Source organism: Oncorhynchus gorbuscha, linkage group LG11 (genome assembly GCF_021184085.1).
Source record: "Oncorhynchus gorbuscha isolate QuinsamMale2020 ecotype Even-year linkage group LG11, OgorEven_v1.0, whole genome shotgun sequence".
NCBI classification, from domain to species: Eukaryota; Metazoa; Chordata; class Actinopteri; order Salmoniformes; family Salmonidae; genus Oncorhynchus; species Oncorhynchus gorbuscha.
In genome coordinates this window covers 9,065,636-9,089,546 of record NC_060183.1, presented here as the reverse complement: position 1 = coordinate 9,089,546, position 23,911 = coordinate 9,065,636, and the positions used below count along the sequence as shown (strand labels likewise).

The following is a 23,911-nucleotide window of genomic DNA, read 5'->3' as shown; positions in this document are numbered from 1 at the left end:
TTTTGGGTAAATTTAACTAATAATTGTCTTGTCTTTGGTGAATTTGTATAACAACATTCAAACGTTGTTTAGCGTCATCTAGAACATTTGTGGCATGATTCCACAATTTATCGGTGTGCATCAGTTTCAATGGAGGCCTTTTATTTTGAAGGTAAACCGCTGATTCCACTATCGTTGTTATGAATGTTGTTCACAACACGCTGGTACAACATTGGTGTGAGTGTTCACCTCTAACAGCATTCTAGATTGAAATGAGGAGAGAGAGAGAAGGAGGGTTGTTCAGAAGCAGAGCCAAACTACTATTCCAAATTAACTCAACGTGCTCCGCTAACGTGTCTCTGTCTGTGCGAGAACAAAATAAGTTGAAAGTGACGGAGCCGACCTGTTAACGCCGGAAAAGGGTCATTCGTTCGTTGCGCCCCTTGGACATGGAGCGCTTATGCGGACCAGAGCTCCCGTTCTGGGTAAGTAAAGGCTTGTCGGATGGCAGGCAGTTGAGTTCACGGTTGTGATCACCTTGTGCATATCACAAGGATCTGAAACAAGGACGTTATCTTGGCTTCAATGTTTTCTATCTGTAAACCGCATAAACTGTAGAGGTATAGTTGACTAATTTAGCTATGTTTAATGGTATTGGTTTTGGAGGTGTGCAGTTACAGTACAACCATAAACCTAAAGATATAACAATGAGCCAGATGTCACTGGGTGTATAAATGTGAAGCATCCGGTTGGCGTTTCCTCTCACTAGCAAATATATGGTAGTGAGAGGAAGCACACTTGCGGGCAGTGGGAGAAGATGGATCGAGAGATTTTGTCAAACATTCTGCACATTCTCTTCAATTAAACATTTCATCTCACTACAGTACTCCGTTCCAAAAACTACAATTAGTTATGAACAGAGTGAACTAAGTTGTGTAGACTTTACTCTTTTCCAAAGTAAAAAAAATAAAATAATCGCGCTGTTTAGGAGTGCAAAGGCAAATTAGTGCGCCTGTGCAAAAAGAGTTATTGCACAGGCGCACTTGAGTAGGCGTTCCGTAACGGAAATATACGGCTGTATACTAGAACGCGCCAATAGGATATCGCTAGGACGTGCTTGGCTCGGCCCACATCATTGCTTGTTCTGCCCACTGACTCATTTGTTTGCGTTGGAAACGACAAGGTGTGGTTTATCTTGGTTTAGTTATACATCTTTGAAAGCTTGGTGTTGGGGATTTAAACAAGACACCGAGCGCAGTTAAAGTGTAATAAACCAACAAGGAAATGTATTCGGTCCTGGATGCTTTCCGTAAACTGTAGACAACCCATTTCAGAACAAATGTTAAATTAGTTTAAAATATCTCTGGCCAAATTTCAACCATGCACAATTTCACTTTTTACATTTTTCATTTTATTTAACTAGGCAAATGCTTATTTACAATGACGGCCTACCCAGGCGACACTGGGCCAATTGTCTGCCGCCCTATGGGACTCCTAATCACAGATGTGATACAGCCTGGATTCGAACCAGGGACGGTTTATTTATTTATTTTACCTTTATTTAATCAGGTAGGCTAGTTGAGAACAAGTTCATTTGCAACTGCGACCTGGCCAATGTAGTTAACTAGTGATTATGTTAAGATTGATTGTTTTTACAAGTTTAATGCTTGCCAGCAACTTACCTTGGCTCCTTGCTGCACTCGCATAACAGGTAGTCAGCCTGCCACGCAGTCTCCTCGTGGAGTGCAATGTAATCGGCTTCAAAAAATGCCAATTACTGATTATGAAAACTTGAAATCGCCCCCAATTAATCGCCCATTCCGATGAATCGGTCGACCTGTAGTTGTGAGAGATGAGGACCTTGAATGTTTTTGCTGCCTGCCTGTACTTGGTCTAGGCCAGGGCTTTTCAAACTGGGATCCGCAGCCCTCTAGGAAGGGGGGGGGGTATTTACTTCATGAATATCGCTAGCTGCAACAGAATACCATTGTGGATACCATTTTTATGCCTCTGTGTCCAGTATTAGGGAAACTAGCACTGGGTCGTGAAACTAGCTTCAGCACAATGACAGAGGTCAGTGTGTCTGCAGGTTTTTGCTCCTCCCTTGTACTTGATTGATTAAGGTCACTAATTAGTAAGGAACTCCCATCACCTGGTTGTCTGGGTTTAAATTGACGGTATAAAAAATATTTAAAAAACAGCAGACACCTCGACCATCCAAGGAAAGAGTTTTACACCCCTGGTCTACAGAGGTTTACACCCCTGGTCTACAGAGTTTTACACCCCTGGTCTACAGAGGTTTACACCCCTGGTCTACAGAGTTTTACACCCCTGGTCTACAGAGTTTTACACCCCTGGTCTACAGAGTTTTACACCCCTGGTCTACAGAGTTTTACACCCCTGGTCTACAGAGTTTTACACCCCTGGTCTACAGAGTTGTACACCCCTGGTCTACAGAGTTTTACACCCCTGGTCTACAGAGTTTTACACCCCTGGTCTACAGTGTGTTAGCTGTTTCTGTTTATCTGACTCTAGGGAAGTAGATGAATGGCTTCATTGCCGAGACACACACAATCTCATTTTAATATGGAGGAAAAACAGTAATTGGATCTTATTACATGTATAATTTTTTTAAAGTAAGTCATCATTTTCGGGATGGAAAACCTGTTTCTGCCCAGGGGTGGGCAACTTCGATGGAGGTTGGAGCCACATAAAATGTGAACTCATCATGAGGGGCCACAGTATACCCACATTCATACCCACCATGCAGTCAGAGCGGGCCCTAGCCTTTTACTGCCTCTAGGCGATATTCTTTCACCTTGCGAGCCAAACATTTTAGCCCCCTCCCCCGTTGACAGTGGAGAGAACATTTATGTTTTATAGTTCACTTTCTGTAATTCTACACGTCTTGCCAAGGGCGCAGTGAGAGGATTTAACCATTTTTGTAACTCATTTCCTGCAACTAAACACATTTTTGCCCGTGGAGTGGAGAGAAATGTTGTCCGTTTTTAATATGATATCTGACTGCGAGTGACTAACAAAATCAACGGTCGGTAATTCGACCATGAACACTACTAAGTTTTGATAGCTGACTGCTAGACTAACTTACCCATCAAAAATGTTTTACTTGACATTGGCTAATTGAGTGACTACAACACGGTCAGTCACTGACAGTCAAAAGCTGCTGATGCGGAGCTTTACCTAGCGTAGACTGATAGATGACCTGGAGCCAGTGGGTTTGGTGACGACTATGTAGTGAGGGCCAGCCAATGAGAGCATACAAGTCGCAGTGGTGGGTGGTATATGGGGCTTTGGTGACAAAACGGATGGCACTGTGATAGAATGCATCCAGTTTGCTGAGTAGTGTTGGAGGCTATTTTGTAAATGACATTGCTGAAGTCAAGGAGAGGTAGGATAGTCAGTTTTAAGAGTGTATGTTTGGCAGCATGAGTGAAGGCGGCTTTGTTGGGAAATAGGAAGCAGATTCTAGATTTAGTTTTGGATTGGAGATGCTTAATGTGAGTCTGGAAGGAGAGTTTACAGTCTAACCAGACACCTAGGTATTTGTAGTTGTCCACATATTCTAAGTCAGAACTGTCCAGAGTAATGACGCTAGTCAGGCGGGAGGTTGCGGGCAGCAATCAGTTGAAGAGCACTTAGTTTTACTAGCATTTAAAAGCAGTTGGAGGCCACGGAAGGAGAGTTGTATGGCATTGAAGCTCGTCTGGAGGTTAGTTAACACAGTGTCCAAAGAAGGGCCAGATGTATACAGACTGGTGTCGTCTGCGTAGAGATGGATCAGAGAATCACCAGCAGCAAGAGCGACATCATTGATATACAGAGAAAATTGTCGGCCCGAGAATTGAACCCTGTGACACCCTCATAGAGACTGCCAGAGGTCCGGACAACAGGCCCTCCGATTTAACACACTGAATTCTATCTGAGAAGTAGTTGGTGAACCAGGCGAGGCAGTCATTTGAGAAACCAAGGCTATTGAGTCTGCCGATAAAAATGCGGTGATTGACCGAGTCGAAAGCCTTGGCCAGGTCGATGACGACTGCTGTGCAGATTTTGCAGCTCTTTGAACACCAGCTGTCTGGATTTGGGTGAAGGAGAAGCGAGGGGGGGGGGTCTTGGGCAAGTTTCTGCAGGGGGTGCAGAGATGATGGCCGGTGTAGGGTTAGCCAGGGGAAAGCATGGCCAGCCGTAGAAAAATGCTTATTGAAATGATCAATTATCGTAGATTTATCGGTGGTGACAGTGTTTCCTCAGTGCAGTGGGCAGCTGGGAGGAGGTGCTCTTATTCTCCATGGACTTTACAGTGTCCCAAAACATTTTGGAGTTCGAGCTACAGGATGCAAATTTCTGTTTGAATAATCTCGTCTTTGCTTTCCTGACTGACTGAGTATATTGGTTCCTGACTTCCCTGAAAAGTTGCATATTATGGGGACTATTTGATGATAATAAAGAATGCCACAGGATGTTTGTGTGCTGGTCAAGAGCAGTCAAGTCTGGGGTGAACCCAGGGCTATATCTGTTCTTAGTTCTGCATCTTTTGAATAGTAATGTCTTCGACACAGGTGGACCGCATGTAACTTAACGCCTTCAGTACTTCACCGGGAATTGCCTCTGCTGCAACAGGTGTACTGTTGATATTTGCGGTATATTTGATTATTTTGTGATACGAGTGAACCATGTTTATACAACATCCAGTGGGGTGAGTTTTTAAAGTAGAGAAGTGAGCTGAAGGCATGATTCAACTTTCCTTTGTCTTCTACAGTTGAATGGAGCCGGGCTGGACTTTGTGTGATGTTCATTAGCCTTTAGGAAATGTGGTTTAGAAATGGTGACACCAGACTGAATGGTAAAACATCCAGGACATTCAATTCCAGTTTCAGTTTAATTTACTTCCAATTGTAGTGTATTTTAGAGGAAAACTAGATGTTGGACACAATAGATTATATAGTTTTTCAGTGTCTGTAAGCGGCCCAGTGCTGTTTGACTCGGGGATATCCCACGGTCACTTTAAAGGGAGAGATTTTGGAAACCAGGGTTAAAGAAAAGACTAGAATTCTATTGGAACAGTTGTGTTCGCTGTTCCGGTAGACTTCTAGCCATTGCGCTAACGCTATTTAGCAATAGCTGCAACTTCCTTCAAACTGCACACAGAGACATAAACATTTAATCCACGAGTTTATCTGACTCGGGGTAAATAGAAAAAAAGGTCTTAATGGCCAGAATCTCTCAGTATCCGTTTGACTCCAGTAGTGTTGTTTTAACGTTAAGTAGGGAATTGCTGAAATGCTGACTTGACAAAATGTATTCCAGTCGTCATGACTCTGGCTCCCCTCACTTTGATACCGTATTGACTTACCTCAGATGACTTTGTGAGCTTTCAGAGATGATTCACGTTTCTTTGGTTCCTTAATTAAGCAATATATCATGACTTATTCCACATTTAGTTGTGTTACAGCCTGAATTCAAAGTGTGTGTGTGTGTGTGTGTGTGTGTGTGTGTGTGTGTGTGTGTGTGTGTGTGTGTGTGTGTGTGTGTGTGTGTGTGTGTGTGTGTGTGTGTAATTAGACTGATGTATGAATGTGTGTGTGTTGTCAGTCTGGACACATGAATATTCTATGGCACATTGTGAGATGTGTTGTTGCACAGCTTTTTTCTTTGGATATATCCACAATAATTAGACTGATGTATGAATCTGGCTCAGAGAAGTTGTCAGTCTGGACACATGAATATTCTATGGCACATTGGAGATCACAAAAACTGCAACATTGTTGCACAGCTCATAGAGACAGGAAGCAAGGTTAAGACCCCCCCCCCCCCCCCACGATCAGCTGAAAGCGTGGGGAAATAACGTCTAGACTCTTATTCTCTTTTCTTTTGTCGAGGGTGATGGTGGGTAGGAAATGCCTGGCTGTGCTGTGGGACAGCGGATGAGTATTGATAATTCAAATGGCACTGTTGTCAAGGCATTACCAAACGATTGTCGTGAATAACTCCCTCCCAAATCCATTTTTATAATAAGTATTGTTGAGTATTGCTTTTTCAGACAGAAGACTTCAGGTGAGTGAGAGGGATACAGAGAGAGACGGAGTGAGAGAGATACAGAGAGAGACTGAGTGAGAGAGATACAGAGAGACTGAGTGAGAGGGATACAGAGAGAGACTGAGTGAGAGAGATACAGAGAGACTGAGTGAGAGAGATACAGAGAGAGACTGAGTGAGAGAGATACAGAGAGAGACGGAGTGAGAGAGATACAGAGAGACTGAGTGAGAGGGATACAGAGAGAGACTGAGTGAGAGGGATACAGAGAGAGACTGAGTGAGAGGGATACAGAGAGAGACGGAGTGAGAGAGAGAGAGAGAGACTGAGTGAGAGGATACAGAGAGAGATACAGAGAGAGACTGAGGGATACAGAGAGGGATACAGAGAGACTGAGTGAGAGGGATACAGAGAGAGACTGAGTGAGAGAGATACAGAGAGAGACTGAGTGAGAGAGATACAGAGAGAGACTGAGTGAGAGATACAGAGAGAGACGGAGTGAGAGGGATACAGAGAGAGACTGAGAGGGATACAGAGAGAGGAGTACAGAGAGAGACTGAGAGGGATACAGAGAGAGACGGAGTGAGAGGGATACAGAGAGAGACGGAGTGAGAGGGATACAGAGAGAGACTGGAGTGAGAGGGATACAGAGAGAGACGGAGTGAGAGGGATACAGAGAGAGACTGAGTGAGAGGGATACAGAGAGAGACTGAGTGAGAGGGATACAGAGAGAGACTGAGTGAGAGAGATACTGAGTGAGAGAGATACAGAGAGATACTGAGTGAGAGAGATACAGAGAGAGACTGAGTGAGAGGGATACAGAGAGAGACGGAGTGAGAGAGAGAGAGAGAGACTGAGTGAGAGAGATACTGAGTGAGACTGAGTGAGAGAGAGAGTGAGTGAGAGGGATACAGAGAGAGACGGAGTGAGAGAGATACAGAGAGAGACTGAGTGAGAGAGATACTGAGTGAGAGAGATACAGAGAGAGACTGAGTGAGAGAGATACTGAGTGAGAGAGATACAGAGAGAGACTGAGTGAGAGAGAGAGAGTGAGTGAGAGGGATACAGAGAGAGACAGAGAGAGAGAGAGAGAGAGATACTGAGTGAGAGAGATACAGAGAGAGACTGAGTGAGAGAGATACAGAGAGAGACGGAGTGAGAGAGAGAGAGTGAGAGATTCTGACAGAAATAATACTTAACAATATTCCCAGAATCAGAATCAATTTTCATGTCGTTAAGGCACATTGAATAAAGCTGAAAACAACACTGCTGAGTGAGTGATCTTGTCTAACCCAGCGAGCCAAACCACATAATGGATAGAGATAGAGAAAGGGGGAGGGAGAGAGAGAGAGAGAGAAAGGGGGAGGGAGAGAGAGAGAGAGAAAGGGAGGGAGGGAGAGAGAGAGAGAAAGGGAGGGAGGGAGAGAGAGGAGAGAAAGGGAGGGAGGGAGGGAGAGAGAGAGAGAAAGGGAGGGAGGGAGAGAGAGAGAGAAAGGGAGGGAGGGAGAGAGAGAGAAAGGGAGGGAGGGAGAGAGAGAGAGAAAGGGAGGGAGGGAGAGAGAGAGAGAGAGAACATGTGTCCTTGCTAAACAACAACACTAAACAACCGTAAAAAGCTCTTTCAAATACAACAGGCCTCCTAAAAGAACCTCAGGGCTCTAGTGATGGCACCTAATCGGATTTCCCAACTGTAGATTGATTGACTCTGTTATATTCTACTCTATTATATTCTCTATTCTATGATCTTTGACACACACCCTTCAATGATGACACTGACCCTACCTGTATATGAACTGAGTCAAGAGTTTTACTTGCAGAGTCATACTGATATGGTTTCCTGTGTGTGTGTGTGTGTGTGTGTGTGTGTGTGTGTGTGTGTGTGTGTGTGTGTGTGTGTGTGTGTGTGTGTGTGTGTGTGTGTGTGTGTGTGTGTACACTTCTTTTCTTTGGATATATCCACAATAATTAGACTGATGTATGAATCTGGCTCAGAGAAGTTGTCAGTCTGGACACATGAATATTCTATGGCACATTGGAGATCACAAAAACTGCAACATTGTTGCACAGCTCATAGAGACAGGAAGCAAGGTTAAGACCCCCCCCCCACGATCAGCTGAAAGCGTGGGGAAATAACGTCTAGACTCTTATTATCTTTTCTTTTGTCGAGGGTGATGGAGGGTAGGAAATGCCTGGCTGTGCTGTGGGACAGCGGATGAGTATTGATAATTCAAATGGCACTGTTGTCAAGGCATTACCAAACGATTGTCGTGAATAACTCCCTCCCAAATCCATTTTTATAATAAGTATTGTTGAGTATTGCTTTTTCAGACAGAAGACTTCAGGTAAATACAACATGTAAGAAACCAGAGTACAACATTCATTCGAGTTCTCTACTTAAAATGGAAAAAATTAACTTTAAAGACATGATTTAATGATCTTTGGTTCTTAACACTGGAAAACAATCTGTGAATGCCACATGTATTGCTAACTATCTGGTAGGGCTTACAGACCCCCCCCCCCCGTACACAACACTGAACTAATTAACAAATCCCCTCTGATTACCCACTATCTGGCGATTAATGTAGAGAGAGAACCCGTGGAGAGGTGTGTATGTGTGTGTGTTGTGTTAAAAGAGTGAGATTGTATAAGAGGGGGAGGGAGAACCCATGGAGAGGTGTGTGTGTTTTGTGTTAAGAGAGTGAGATTGTGTAAGAGGGGATACACAGACAGTGAAAACATGAGGGGATCTGTGTGTGACGCGAGTGGGATGAGTGGTGTCAACAACCGTGGGATTCCATAGAATAGAATTACAGTGGAAAGGTCGACTGTGCTGTAACCTGTGCTGTATATTTCCAAGGCACTACCATTTGCTAGAGAAGTATTTAGTTGGACAAAAGCCACCATAATTTGCAAATAAATTCATTAAAAATCCTACAATGTGATTTTCTGGATTTTTCTTTCCTCATTTTGTCTGTCATAGTTGAAGTGTACCTATGATGAAAATTACAGGCCTCTCTCATCTTTTTAAGTGGGAGAACTTGCACAATTGGTGGCTGACTAAATACTTTTTTGCCCCACTGTATACCACGGCTTTCAGCCAATCAGCGTTCAGGGCTCGAATCACCCAGAGAACACAGATGACATCAGACAAATTATCTATGAATGCTTGCTTCTAATGGCACCATGAATAACATTTTCAGCACTGTGAAGTTATAGAATATACAATTGAAGTCAGAAGTTTACATACACTTAGGTTGGAGTCATTAACTTGTTTTTCAACCACTCCACACATTTCTTGTTAACAAACTATAGTTTTGGCAAGTAGGTTAGGACATCTACTTTGTGCATGACACAATTAATTGTTTATAGACAGGTTATTTCACTTTCATCCAGTGGGTCAGAAGTTTACATAAACTAAGTTGACTGTGCCCTTTCAAACCACTTGGAAAATTCCACAAAATTATGTCATGGCTTTAGAAGTTTCTGATAGGCTAATTGACATAATTTGAGTCAATTGGAGGTGTAACTGGATATATTTCAAGGCCTACCTTCAAACTCAGTGCCTCTTTGCTTGACATCATGGGAAAACCAAAAGAAATCAGCCAAGACCCCAGAAAAAAATGTGTAGACCTCTACAAGTCTGGTTCATCCTTGGGAGCAATTTCCAAATGCCTGAAGGTACCACTTTCATCTGTACAAACAATAGAACGCAAGTATAAACACCATGGGACCACGCAGCCGTCATACCACTCAGGAAGGAGACGTGTTCTGTCTCCTAGAGATGAACGTACTTTGGTGTGAAAAGTGCAAATCAATCCCAGAACAACAGCAAAGGACCTTGTGAAGATGCTGGAGGAAACAGGTACAAAAGTATCTATATCCACAGTAAAACGAGTCCTATATTGACGTAACCTGAAAGGCCGCTCAGCAAGGACGAAGCCACTGCTCCAAAATGCCATTAAAAAAGCCAGACTATGGTTTGCAACTGAACATGGGGACAAAGATCGTACTTTTTGGAGAAACGTCCTCTGGTCTGATGAAACAAAAAATAGAACTGTTTGGCCATAATGACCATCGTTATGTTTGGAGGAAAAAGGGGGAGGCTTGCAAGCCAAAGAACACCATCCCAACCGTGAAGTACGGGGGTGGCAGCATCATGTTGTGGGGGTGCTTTGCTGCAGGAGGGACTGGTGCACTTCTCAAAATAGATGGCATCATGAGGTAGCAAAATTATGTGGATATATTGAAGCAACATCTCAAGACATCAGTCAGGAAGTTAAAGCTTGGTCGTAAATGGGTCTTCCAAATGGACAATGACCCCAAACATACTTCCAAAGTTGTGGCAAAATGGCTTAAGAGGTTAAGGACAACAAAGTCAATGTATTGGAGTGATCATCACAAAGCCCTGACCTCAATCCTATAGAAATTTGTTGGCAGAACTAAAAATGCATGTGTGAGGAAAAAGGCCTACTGACCTGACTCAGTTACACCAGCTCTGTCTGGAGGAATGGGCCAAAATTCACCCAACTTATTGTGGCCAATGCTACCAAATACTAATTGAGTGTATGTAAACTTCTAACCCAGTGGCAATGTGATGAAAGAAAGAAAAGCTGAAATAAATCATTCTCTCTACTATTATTCTGACATTTCACATTCTTAAAACATAGTGGTGATCCTAATTGACCTAAGACTGTGAATTTGTACTCAGATTAAATGTCAGGAATTGTGGAAAAACTGAGTTTAAATGTATTTGGCTAAGGTGCATGTAAACTTCCCATTTCAACTGTAGATGACTCATTATTTTATTCGCCATGGGGAAATTTTCACACTCACCGTAAACACTGACTGCAGCTATTGAGAAATCTTGGCACCCAGATCCAAAACTAAGAGAGTTCTGGGAAAAGAAACCTTTTTGTACTCAGCCGCCATTCTTTGGAATAGTCTTGCAACAAACTTTACATTCATTATCTCCATGGTCTTTTTCAAGTTGTCACATAAAATGTTTTGCTAAATAGCAGTAGACTTACAGTACTGGGGCTAACTTGTGTCAGCCAAGGATTTATTTGCATACAGTACCTTTACAATGCAAACTTATCAAACATGCTCACACTTCCCTTTTCCACCGTAACCAGAGGGTGTGTAACATACTTTCACTATAGGGGGGATGGGAGAAGCTGCAAAGCTACGACTGTTGACATTGATGTGTTGATGTCAAAAGAACTACGAACGTTAATTACTAAACCACAATGTCAACAGAGTTTGATTCCAGATTTGGTCATAAAGTGAGCAATAACGACCGGCGAAACAATTACATTCATTCTCTAATCAGTCTTTTCACTGGCATCAAATGAAGGGTAGCCTAGTGGTTAGAGCGTTGGGCCAGGTTGCTGGATCGAATCCCAGAGCTGACAAGGTAAAAAAAAATCTGTTCTGCCCATAAGAAAGGCAGTTAACCCACTGTTACCCGGGTGCCGATGATGTAATTATTCGCCTACCTCCTCGTGCCTTTTGCACACAATGTATATAGACTCTCTTTAAAAAAAAAAACATTTCTACTGTGTTATTGACTTGTTAATTGTTTACTCCATGTGTAACTCTGTGTTGTCTGTTCACACTGCTATGCTTTATCTTGGCCAGGTTGCAGTTGTAAATGAGAACTTGTTCTCAACTAGCCTACCTGGATAAATAAAGGTAAAATAAAAAAATGTTGGTTGAAGGCATTCAGTTGTACAACTGACTCGGTATCCCCTTTGGACCAACAGAGCTACTAACACCACTAGTGACATGATATTTGTTCTTCTGGATATTACAGGGAAGACTGAAGACGTTACCAGAGAGATGGCTGCTAGCACCAGGTTAACACAGCACAACAGGCTGTTTGAAGTAGAAGGCCCATTTTTAAGATGAAAAGATATATGGTAGATGCTAACTTATATTTAGCAGACGCTCTTATCACAATCATAGTGAAGTACACCTTAGATATCAGCAAAGTATTTAGTATTTTATTAGGATCCCAATTAGCGACTGCCTTGGCAGAACACTACAAATAAAATAATATACATAACACTAAATAATACAATACAAAATTACAATACCTAATGTATAAACATGCCTGTCTCTTCACAGTCCACGCTGTGTCGTAAGGTGTTCTTTTATCTGTGTTTTTGCTAGCTTGAGTTACCTGGGTTACCAGAGTTCCATGTAGTCATGTTACCTGGGTTACCAGAGAGTTCCATGTAGTCATGTTACCAGAGAGTTCCATGTAGTCATGTTACCTGGGTTACCAGAGAGTTCCATGTAGTCATGTTACCAGAGAGTTCCATGTAGTCATGTTACCAGAGAGTTCCATGTAGTTATGTTACCAGAGAGTTCCATGTAGTCATGTTACCAGAGAGTTCCATGTAGTCATGTTACCAGAGAGTTCCATGTAGTCATGTTACCAGAGAGTTCCATGTAGTCATGGCTCTATTTAATACTGTGTGTTTCCCAGCCTCTGTTCTGCACCTGGGGACTGTTTTGTGCCCATAAGTGTTCGGTACCTTCTAACCCATCAATACCTCGCACAAAGAGAAGGGGGAGGTGGATACCTAGTCAGTTGTACAACTGAATGCAGTAAACTGAAATGTGTCTTCCGCATTTAACCCCTCTGAATCAGAGAGGTTCGGGGGACTGCCTGAATCGACATCCACGTCATCACCGCCCGGGGTACAGTGGGTTAACTACCTTTCTCAGGGGCAGAACGTCAGCAACCTACCACTCGCACACCGCAACCTACCATCCAACCTACCACTCACACACTGCAACCTACCATCCAACCTACCACTCACACACCGCAACCTACCACTCACACACCGCAACCTACCATCCAACCTACCACTCACAAACAGCAACCTACCACTCACACACAGCAACCTACCACTCACACACCGCAACCTACCACCCAACCTACCACTCACACACCGCAACCTACCATCCAACCTACCACTCACACACCGCAACCTACCACTCACACACCACAACCTACCATCCAACCTACCACTCACACACAGCAACCTACCACTCACACACCGCAACCTACCATCCAACCTACCACTCACACACCGCAACCTACCACTCACACACCGCAACCTACCATCCAACCTACCACTCACACACAGCAACCTACCACTCACACACCGCAACCTACCACTCACACACCGCAACCTACCACTCACACACAGCAACCTACCACTCACACACAGCAACCTACCACTCACACACCGCAACCTACCATCCAACCTACCACTCACACACCGCAACCTACCATCCAACCTACCACTCACACACCGCAACCTACCACTCACACACCGCAACCTACCACTCACACACCGCAACCTACCACTCACACACCGCAACCTACCACTCACACACCGCAACCTATCACTCACACACCGCAACCTACCACTCACACACCGCAACCTACCACTCACACACCGCAACCTACCATCCAACCTACCACTCACACACAGCAACCTACCACTCACACACCGCAACCTACCACTCACACACCGCAACCTACCACTCACACACAGCAACCTACCACTCACACACAGCAACCTACCACTCACACACAGCAACCTACCACTCACACACCGCAACCTACCACTCACACACCGCAACCTACCATCCAACCTACCACTCACACACCGCAACCTACCACTCACACACCGCAACCTACCACTCACACACCGCAACCTACCACTCACACACCGCAACCTACCACTCACACACCGCAACCTATCACTCACACACCGCAACCTACCACTCACACACCGCAACCTACCACTCACACACCGCAACCTACCATCCAACCTACCTCTCACTGTGTGGCTGTTCACTAGTGTGATGGTTATTTGAACTGTTGATACAGCTAAATAATTACCACACTGGGGAGGTACCTGTTCTGGCGCAACAGACCACTGTGCAATGGCAAGCTAGCAACTTGGTTATACAGAAATGGGCTTATTCAGTCCAGTCCCTTCGATTTACACAACCATGCTGTGTATATTGCTTTTGTCCTGTCATACTAATATGATTCAGCCCTGGCCTGCTCTTAAACCCTGGCCTGCTCTTAAACCCTGGCCTGCTCTTAAACCCTGGCCTGCTCTTAAACCCTGGCCTGGCCTGCTCTTAAACCCTGGCCTGGCCTGCTCTTAAACCCTGGCCTGGCCTGCTCTTAAACCCTGGCCTGGCCTGCTCTTAAACCCTGGCCTGGCCTGGCCTGCTCTTAAACCCTGGCCTGACCTGGCCTGCTCTTAAAACCTGGCCTGGCCTGCTCTTAAAACCTGGCCTGGCCTGCTCTTAAAACCTGGCCTGGCCTGCTCTTAAACCCTGGCCTGGCCTGGCCTGGCCTGGCCTACTCTTAAACACTTGCCTGGCCTGGCCTGCTCTTAAAGCCTGGCCTGGCCTGGCCTGGCCTGGCCTGGCCTGGCCTGGCCTGGCCTGGCCTGGCCTGGCCTGGCCTGGCCTGCTCTTAAACCCTGGCCTGGCCTGCTCCTAAACCCTGGCCTGGCCTGTTCCTAGACCCTTACCTGGCCTGCTCCTAAGCCCTGGCTATTAAGCAGATGGGCCGAAGATAAATGTCATTAATTCTATGTGCAACTATAGAGGATGGCTATAGTGCCACATCCATTGATGTCAACTGGTTTAATAAGGAAGGAATGGTATGGTGCCTGTGATTTTATTTATTTGGATTTAAAATGGCATATTAACAAAGGGACCTTGAATATCTACAAATAAATGATGACTTGCTTAGAGTATTTCCAAATATTTATACATTTTACTGTCCAGCTGTGGTCTTGCATATTTTCCACGCTATACTGAAGACCACTACAAGAACACCTGGCATGTGTATACTCAAGCATGACAGAAATGGCCAAATAGACTCCACTGTCTGTCTATATGACTAGAAGTGGTGGATTAGTCTGTGAGATGCAATGCATGGTACATGGATGGGGTGTGCCTTGCCTTTTGGTTTTTCACTTCCTACTGTAAGTTATGGAAATGCAAATGGTCAAATGACAAATCAATATAATGTTTGAAATTAGATATGCATATGTTTTTTTGTGACAAAATTCAAATTGAAATGCAAAAAAATATATATTGCATTATCATTTTCATGATTGAATATGGATAATGTCTGCCCATTTTGAAAAATAAATAGAAAAGTGGGTTTAATATTTAATCTCCATGATATTAACCAGTATAATAATGACACATTTAACTTAAATGACATTTCTCATGTTTGCCATTTCATTTCCTTGTTGTGATTAGCCTGAGTTATGACAAAAACTAAATTCATTATCAATTGGTAACGTAAGGCAGAAGAGGTTGGCTGTGCTTGCTGGCAACAGTCCCCTTCGGGGTCGTAGCTGTATCGCTCAACGAGGCATACGGTATCGATGTGGTGTGTTTTGGGGCTGTCCTGGCAACAACAACCAGTATGAAACTCCACAGGAAGATGAAGAACAGCCAGTGTGCACGAGGAGTTCGCAGGAGAGGACTATAAAGCTCAGCGGAGGGGACTACTACTAGTTAGCTAATATGGCTAATTGACTATTATAAACTTAGCAAAAAAAGAAACGTCCTCTCACTGTCAACTGCGTTTATTTTCAGCAAACTTAACATGTGTAAATATTTGTATGAACATAACAAGATTTAACAACTGAGACATAAACTGAACAAGTTCCACAAACATGTGACTAACAGAAATGGAATAATGTGTCCCTGAACAAAGGGTGGGTCAAAATCAAAAGTAACAGTCACTATCTGGTGGCCACCAGCTGCATAAGTACTGCAATGCATCTCCTCCTCATGGACTGCACCAGATTTGCCAGTTCTTGCTGTGAGATGTTACCCTACTCTTCCACCAAGGCACCTGCAAGTTCCCGGACATTTCTGGGGGGTAATGGCCCTAGGCCTCGACCTCCGATCCAACAGGTCCCAGCTCAGTGGGCTTGAGATCCAGGCTCTTCGCTGGCCATGGCAGAACACTGACATTCCTGTCTTGCAGGAAGTCCCGTACAGAACGAGCAGTATGGCTGGTGGCACCCTCCACCTCCAAATCGATCCCGCTCCAGAGTACAGGCCTCGGTGTAATGCTCATTCCTTCGACGATAAATGCGAATCCCTGGTGAGACACAACCGCGACTCGTCAGTGAAGAGCACTTTTTGCCAGTCCTGTCTGGTCCAGCGACGGTGGGTTTGTGCCCATAGGCGACATTTGTTGCCGGTGATGTCTGGTGAGGACCTGCCTTACAACATGGCCTACAACCTCTCAGTCCAGCCTCTCTCAGCCTATTGCGGACAGTCTGAGCACTGATGGAGGGATTGTGCGTTCCTGGTGTAACTCGGGCAGTTGTTGTTGCCATCCTGTACCTGTTACGCAGGTGTGCTGTTCGGATGTACCGATCCTGTGCAGGTGTTGTTACACGTGGTCTGGCACTGCGAGGATGATCAGCTGTCCATCCTGTTTCCCTGTTGTGTTGTCTTGGGCGTCTCACAGTACGGACATTGCAATTTATTGCCCTGGCCACATCTGCAGTCCTCATGCCTCCTTGCAGCATGCCTCAGGCATGTTCACGCAGATGACCAGGGACCCTGGGCATCTTTCTTTTGGTGTTTTTCAGAGTCAGTAACTACAAGTCCAATACATGTGTGTTTCTGAACGATGAACCATGCTGTCTTGTTGACAATACGACCTGGCGACGCAGGTTTCGGTTTGATTTCAGCAGGGCTCTCCTCCCTCACCGCTTTTGCCTGTTCACGTGACGGGCCACAGCCCGGTGCACCCTGGTCCAGCTTAATTAAATGCCCTCCATATAAGGGCTACTCTACAGCATGGTATTGTCCACAGTAAAATGAAATCTAATTCTATTCTCTTGTTCGTTGCTTGTCCAGCTTTTGTTTGCATGCCAGTAAATACTGTAAATGTTCCTGTAAATGTTACAGTATTGAATCTCACAGGGGACAGTACCAAAGATTGTAAGGGACAAGATGATCTAGTCTGCAGACCATTCTTCCAATGGTCTACACTTGGCACCTTCCTTTCATGGACTAAAGAGCAATGGATTTGTAGAATTGGTTAGTCTAGATCAGTGTTCCTCTGTCTTGCCAAATGGGAGACAGTGAACATTGTCATCCCTACCTGTGCTATAACACCTCCATTGAACTATTCAATAAGACCACACTTGGGTAAATTGAGTGAATGAATGATTGGTTGTGACAACATGCACTAAACCGGAGCATACATTTACTGTGAACAATAACAAAACAGTAGGATATCTGAATTGACTTGGACGTTGAAAATCTGTGTTTTTAGGTTTCCATCCATGCTAACTTCTTTTTTTTTGCGTAATTTGTGCACCTTTTCCCACAGGCGGTTCGGGGTGATGACCTGCCTCTGAGTCTGATAGAAACAGGAAAGGAATATCATCCCCAACCGTAGTACTAATATTTCTCACTGTACTGAGGAGGAAGAGGGCAGGATTATCCCTGAACTGCTCTGTCAATTACAGCGCCACTTGGTTCCCACTAAGTCACATGTTCAGTAACATGCTGACCAGACCGGTCACGTGCTTATTCAATTATTGCACCAATTATTGCGTTGCCAAGGGCTACAATAGAAGTCATTCCTATTTCTGACGCAGATCGCGCTGCATGTCCTGCCTCTCCCATCTCCTCATTGGTTTATAGAAGCAGGTGCCCACGTGCCATCTCCTCATTGGTTTATAGAAGCAGGTGCCCACGTACCATCTCCTCATTGGTTTATAGAAGCAGGTGCCCACGTGCCATCTCCTCATTGGTTTATAGAAGCAGGTGCCCACGTACCATCTCCTCATTGGTTTATAGAAGCAGGTGCCCACGTACCATCTCCTCATTGGTTTATAGAAGCAGGTGCCCACGTGCCATCTCCTCATTGGTTTATAGAAGCAGGTGCCCACGTGCCATCTCCTCATTGGTTATACCCACGTGGGTGATTGGAAGACAAAATGTTTTGCCGGTTGTCCTGTTAATACTATGGAGTGTAGATGCCAATCGCCATATAAGTTCAAAGATGAAAAAGCCCGGAAGGAGGAGAGTTGACTAGAAACTATTCGGTCGACCGTTTTATGTGTGGATTAATTGTCGGAGTAGAGGACCTTGTGTAGTTCAGGTAAAATCTGGGGGTTGGTCTCTTCTGCTCTGTTTCACTCAAACACATTCACCACTGGCTGGTCCTGAAACAATGCAGATGTGGAGTTTGATACAATATGCTTTACTCTCCTGTCTATAGCTGCTTCCTTTTATCTTTTGATGGTAACAAAAAGCTTCCATACTCACACAGGTTTTTGGGACTGTTTTTCAGGCCTCACTAAACCGCAAGCACTTTAGTTCTGTTTAGGTGTGCTATAATGTGGCAGGTAGCCTAGTGGTTAGAGCGTTGGACTAGTAACCCGAAATGTTGCTGGATCGAATCCCTGAGTTGACAAGGTAAAAATCTGTCGTTCTGCCCCCTTAACAAGGCAGTTTACCCACTGTTCCCCGGTAGGCCGTCACTTCATATCCTTGACATTGCAGTCCTCATTAGGAGTTATAACTGCTAATGTCAGTTTGACTTTGACCGACTAGTAACCTTATTTGCATACTGTAAGTACACCAACCTACAATATATTTAATTTATTTTGCCCAAATTTGATTAAAAGGACATAAACCCTGACAGAAATATAATTAGATGTTATTTGTGTTCGTTATGAATCCCAGCCTTGTTGTCCAGTCTCACTGACTCTGTTTTAATTAATTTAGCTATCTTAATATAGAATGGAGTTAACTATGACCATAGCTTATGAATGAAGAAATGTTCAAGTTCCACATTCACATTTGTCACATGGCTTGAAGTGCAGAGATCCTGACTTTTTCATAGAGGTCTTTTGAGTGGACTGTGAAATAGTGATTTGTATACGCTTCACTCTTTTGCTTATGTTTTCGTTTTAAAAGCTGCATTTGTTAGCACTGTCTGATACTACAAACCACAAGATGAGTAGATGATGACGTGATGGTGGATCATGCTTTCTGTTGTGGCGCCAGACATTTTACCAGCAACATTTTTAAATTTACCAGACCTGATTAGGGCGTCCACCCACGGTGCTCAGAATGACAGAAATCCTCTTTTAGATGATGGTAATTCATAATAACAGAACGTGCAAGTCTAGGATGCAACGATGTGCGCTAATTCTTCACCTAATTCTGATGAGCACTTTTGAAGATGTTTGAAGGACTGTCCACATGAACTTTTCCTCAGATAACAAGACAAGTAACGAACATCAAAATCACTAGCCTGTCAATCTACTGTCCCCCCATAGAAGAAAAAGTTTACCTATTGGTCAGCTTGTAGAGAAATAAATAGCCTATTCCAAATAGACTCTGGGACAGTTGTGGGAAAATATATCCCCAAATTCAGAACAGCCTCAATTTGTCAGGGCATGGACTCTACAAGGTGTCAAAAGCGTTCCACAGGGATGCTGGCCCATGTTGGCTCTACAAGGTGTTGAAAGCGTTCCACAGGGATGCTGGCCCATGTTGGCTCTACAAGGTGTTGAAAGCGTTCCACAGGGATGCTGGCCCATGTTGGCTCTACAAGGTGTTGAAAGCGTTCCACAGGGATGCTGGCCCATGTTGGCTCTACAAGGTGTTGAAAGCGTTCCACAGGATGCTGGCCCATGTTGGCTCTACAAGGTGTTGAAAGCGTTCCACAGGGATGCTGGCCCATGTTGGCTCTACAAGGTGTTGAAAGCGTTCCACAGGGATGCTGGCCCATGTTGGCTCTACAAGGTGTTGAAAGCGTTCCACAGGGATGCTGGCCCATGTTGGCTCTACAAGGTGTTGAAAGCGTTCCACAGTGATGCTGGCCCATGTTGGCTCTACAAGGTGTTGAAAGCGTTCCACAGGGATGCTGGCCCATGTTGGCTCTACAAGGTGTTGAAAGCGTTCCACAGGGATGCTGGCCCATGTTGACTCTACAAGGTGTTGAAAGCGTTCCACAGGGATGCTGGCCCATGTTGGCTCTACAAGGTGTCGAAAGCGTTCCACAGGGATGCTGGCCCATGTTGACTCTACAAGGTGTTGAAAGCGTTCCACAGGGATGCTGGCCCATGTTGGCTCTACAAGGTGTTGAAAGCGTTCCACAGGGATGCTGGTCCATGTTGGCTCTACAAGGTGTTGAAAGCGTTCCACAGGGATGCTGGTCCATGTTGGCTCTACAAGGTGTTGAAAGCGTTCCACAGGGATGCTGGCCCATGTTGACTCCCGATGCTTCCCACATTTTGTGTCAAGTTGGCTGGATGTCCTTTGGATGGTTGACCGTTCTTGATAAACACAGGAAACTGTATGAAAAACACAGCTTTCTGTATTTTAATTTCAGCTTGGATCCATTTCAAGAATGATTTGAGCATATTATTTAAGCAGTATGGGATTAAATATGCTGAGTTTGAGAGTAATGCTGTTTTAAGTATCTCAGAAGCTTCCCAATGTCTCCTTGAGTTGCTCTACTTGGTTCTTAGTGTCCATGATGCAACCCAACACCCAAAGCTGTGCTTTCCCCCTACGTGGAAGTCTACAGGACTCTGTCTATCTACGTAATGAGTAAAGTAGCAACCGTGGAAGTCTACAGGACTCTCTCTATCTACGTAATGAGTAAAGTAGCAACCGTGGAAGTCTACAGGACTCTCTCTATCTACGTAATGAGTAAAGTAGCAACCGTGGAAGTCTACAGGACTCTCTCTATCTACGTAATGAGTAAAGTAGCAAACCGTGGAAGTCTACAGGACTCTCTCTATCTACGTAATGAGTAAAGTAGAAACCGTGGAAGTCTCTACGTAATGAGTAAAGTAGAAACCGTGGAAGTCTACAGGACTCTCTCTACCTACGTAATGAGTAAAGTAGAAACCGTGGAAGTCTACAGGACTCTCTCTATCTACGTAATGAGTAAAGTAGAAACCGTGGAAGTCTACAGGACTCTCTCTACCTACGTAATGAGTAAAGTAGCAACTGTGGAAGTTGTAATGAGAGAGAGAGGATTTTTACGTCTGCGTGCATGTGTCCCTCCTCCCGGCTCTTGAGCCAGCTGATGTCATGCAACATTCCACATGGTTAAACATGACCTTGGGTCAGGGGTCAAGACAGGAGAAAAGTGGATTGACTACTGATAATATGGTGATCTGGGAGGTCAAACAAGACCTGGTTAAGGTCTTCATGACAGCCTATTCCATAGGCTCGTACAGTGCTCTACTTCCGGCCATATTGTCCCCATAGGTTCTGACTATAGGGACATTCAGGTTGGCCCCACTGGATATTTGTTTGATGATTAGGCCATTTACAAGGTATTGGTCTCATCCCATTGGTCGCCATCTTATTTGATTCCAGGTAGCCAATCAGACGCTCCACACAGACAGCCCAGACCTTCCGGAGTGTTTCCAGCTGTCAGTGCTGTCATGGCTGCCTTGTGTGTACCTGTGGCTGGCTTGCCCCCCCTACATCTTCTACGTCCAGAGGAACAACATGGGTTACATCATGATGTCCGTCCTCAACAGAGTCAAAACGGTTAGGGACCACACCACACACTGGGCTGCTGTCTCCATCTCTCTGTCTCTCTCTCTCACCACGCACTGGGCTGCTGTCTCCATCTCTCTCTCTCTCTCTCTCTCTCGCTCTCTCTCTCTCTCTCTCTCTCTCTCTCTCTCTCTCTCTCACCACACACTGGGCTGCTGTCTCCATCTCTCTCTCTCTCTCTCTCTCTCTCTCTCTCTCTCTCTCTCTCTCTCTCTCTCTCTCTCTCTCTCTCTCTCTCTCTCTCTCTCTCTCTCTCTCTCTCTCTCTCTCTCACCACACACTGGGCTGCTGTCTCCATCTCTCTGTCTCTCTCTCTCTCCTCGCACTGGGCTGCTGTCTCCATCTCTCTCTCTCTCTCACCACACACTGGGCTGCTGTCTCCATCTCTCTCTCTCTCTCTCTCTCACACACACTGGGCTGCTGTCTCCATCTCTCTCTCTCTCTCTCTCACCACACACTGGGCTGCTGTCTCCATCTCTCTGTCTCTCTCTCTCTCTCTCTCACCACACACTGGGCTGCTGTCTCCATCTCTCTCTCTCTCTCTCTCTCCACACACTGGGCTGCTGTCTCCATCTCTCTCTCTCTCTCTCACCACACACTGGGCTGCTGTCTCCATCTCTCTCCTCTCTCTCTCTCTCTCCACACACTGGGCTGCTGTCTCCATCTCTCTCTCTCTCTCTCTCTCACCACACACTGGGCTGCTGTCTCCATCTCTCTCTCTCTCTCACCACACACTGGGCTGCTGTCTCCATCTCTCTCTCTCTCTCACCACACACTGGGCTGCTGTCTCCATCTCTCTCTCTCTCTCTCTCACCACACACTGGGCTGCTGTCTCCATCTCTCCCTCTCTCTCTCTCTCACCACACACTGGGCTGCTGTCTCCATCTCTCTCTCTCTCTCCACACACTGGGCTGCTGTCTCCATCTCTCTCTCTCTCTCACCACACACTGGGCTGCTGTCTCCATCTCTCTCTCTCTCTCACCACACACTGGGCTGCTGTCTCCATCTCTCTCTCTCTCTCACCACACACTGGGCTGCTGTCTCCATCTCTCTCTCTCTCTCTCTCTCACCACACACTGGGCTGCTGTCTCCATCTCTCTCTCTCTCTCTCTCACCACACACTGGGCTGCTGTCTCCATCTCTCTCTCTCTCTCTCTCTCACCACACACTGGGCTGCTGTCTCCATCTCTCTCTCTCTCTCTCTCTCACCACACACTGGGCTGCTGTCTCCATCTCTCTCTCTCTCTCTCTCTCTCTCTCTCTCTCTCACCACACACTGGGCTGCTGTCTCCATCTCTCTCTCTCTCTCTCTCTCTCTCACCACACACTGGGCTGCTGTCTCCATCTCTCTCTCTCTCTCTCACCACACACTGGGCTGCTGTCTCCATCTCTCTCTCTCTCTCTCTCTCACCACACACTGGGCTGCTGTCTCCATCTCTCTCTCTCTCTCTCTCTCTCTCACCACACACTGGGCTGCTGTCTCCATCTCTCTCTCTCTCTCACCACACACTGGGCTGCTGTCTCCATCTCTCTCTCTCTCTCACCACACACTGGGCTGCTGTCCATCTCTCTCTCACCACACACTGGGCTGCTGTCTCTCTCTCTCTGTCTCTCTCTCTCTGTCTCTCTCTCTCACCACACACTGGGCTGCTGTCTCTCTCTCTGTCTCTCTCTCATCACACACTGGGCTGCTGTCTCCATCTGTCTGTCTCTCTCTCTCACCACACACTGGGCTGCTGTCTCTCTCTCACTACACACTGGGCTGCTGTCTCCATCTCTCTCTCTCTCTCTCTCTCTCTCTCTCTCTCTCTCTCTCTCTCTCTCTCTCTCTCTCTCTCTCACCACACACTGGGCTGCTGTCTCCATCTCTCTCTCTCTCACCACACACTGGGCTGCTGTCTCCATCTCTCTCTCTCTCTCTCTCTCCACACACACTGGGCTGCTGTCTCCATCTCTCTCTCTCTCTCTCTCACCACACACTGGGCTGCTGTCTCCATCTCTCTCTCTCTCTCTCTCTCTCCACACACTGGGCTGCTGTCTCCATCTCTCTCTCTCTCTCTCTCTCTCTCTCTCTCTCTCTCTCACACACTGGGCTGCTGTCCCCATCTCTCTCTCTCTCTCCACCACACACTGGGCTGCTGTCTCCATCCATCTCTCTCTCTCTCTCTCTCTCCACACACTGGGCTGCTGTCTCCATCTCTCTCTCTCTCTCTCTCTCTCTCTCTCTCTCTCACTGGGCTGCTGTCTCCTCTCT

At 45.6% G+C, this 23,911-nt stretch overlaps 1 protein-coding gene across 1 annotated transcript in view; it reads left to right on the top strand.

Annotated features, from left to right (window-relative positions):
• Window positions 1-206: 206 nt before the first annotated feature.
• The window catches only part of LOC124048086 (ATP-binding cassette sub-family C member 3-like), an 86,275-nt gene continuing 62,570 nt past the window's right edge, over window positions 207-23,911 (top strand). Inside the window, exons 1-2 of the mRNA XM_046368505.1 lie at window positions 207-464; window positions 21,472-21,648. Of these exons, the coding sequence (XP_046224461.1) occupies window positions 429-464; window positions 21,472-21,648 (213 nt within the window). The 5' untranslated portion in view covers window positions 207-428. The remainder of the gene's footprint in view (window positions 465-21,471; window positions 21,649-23,911) is intronic.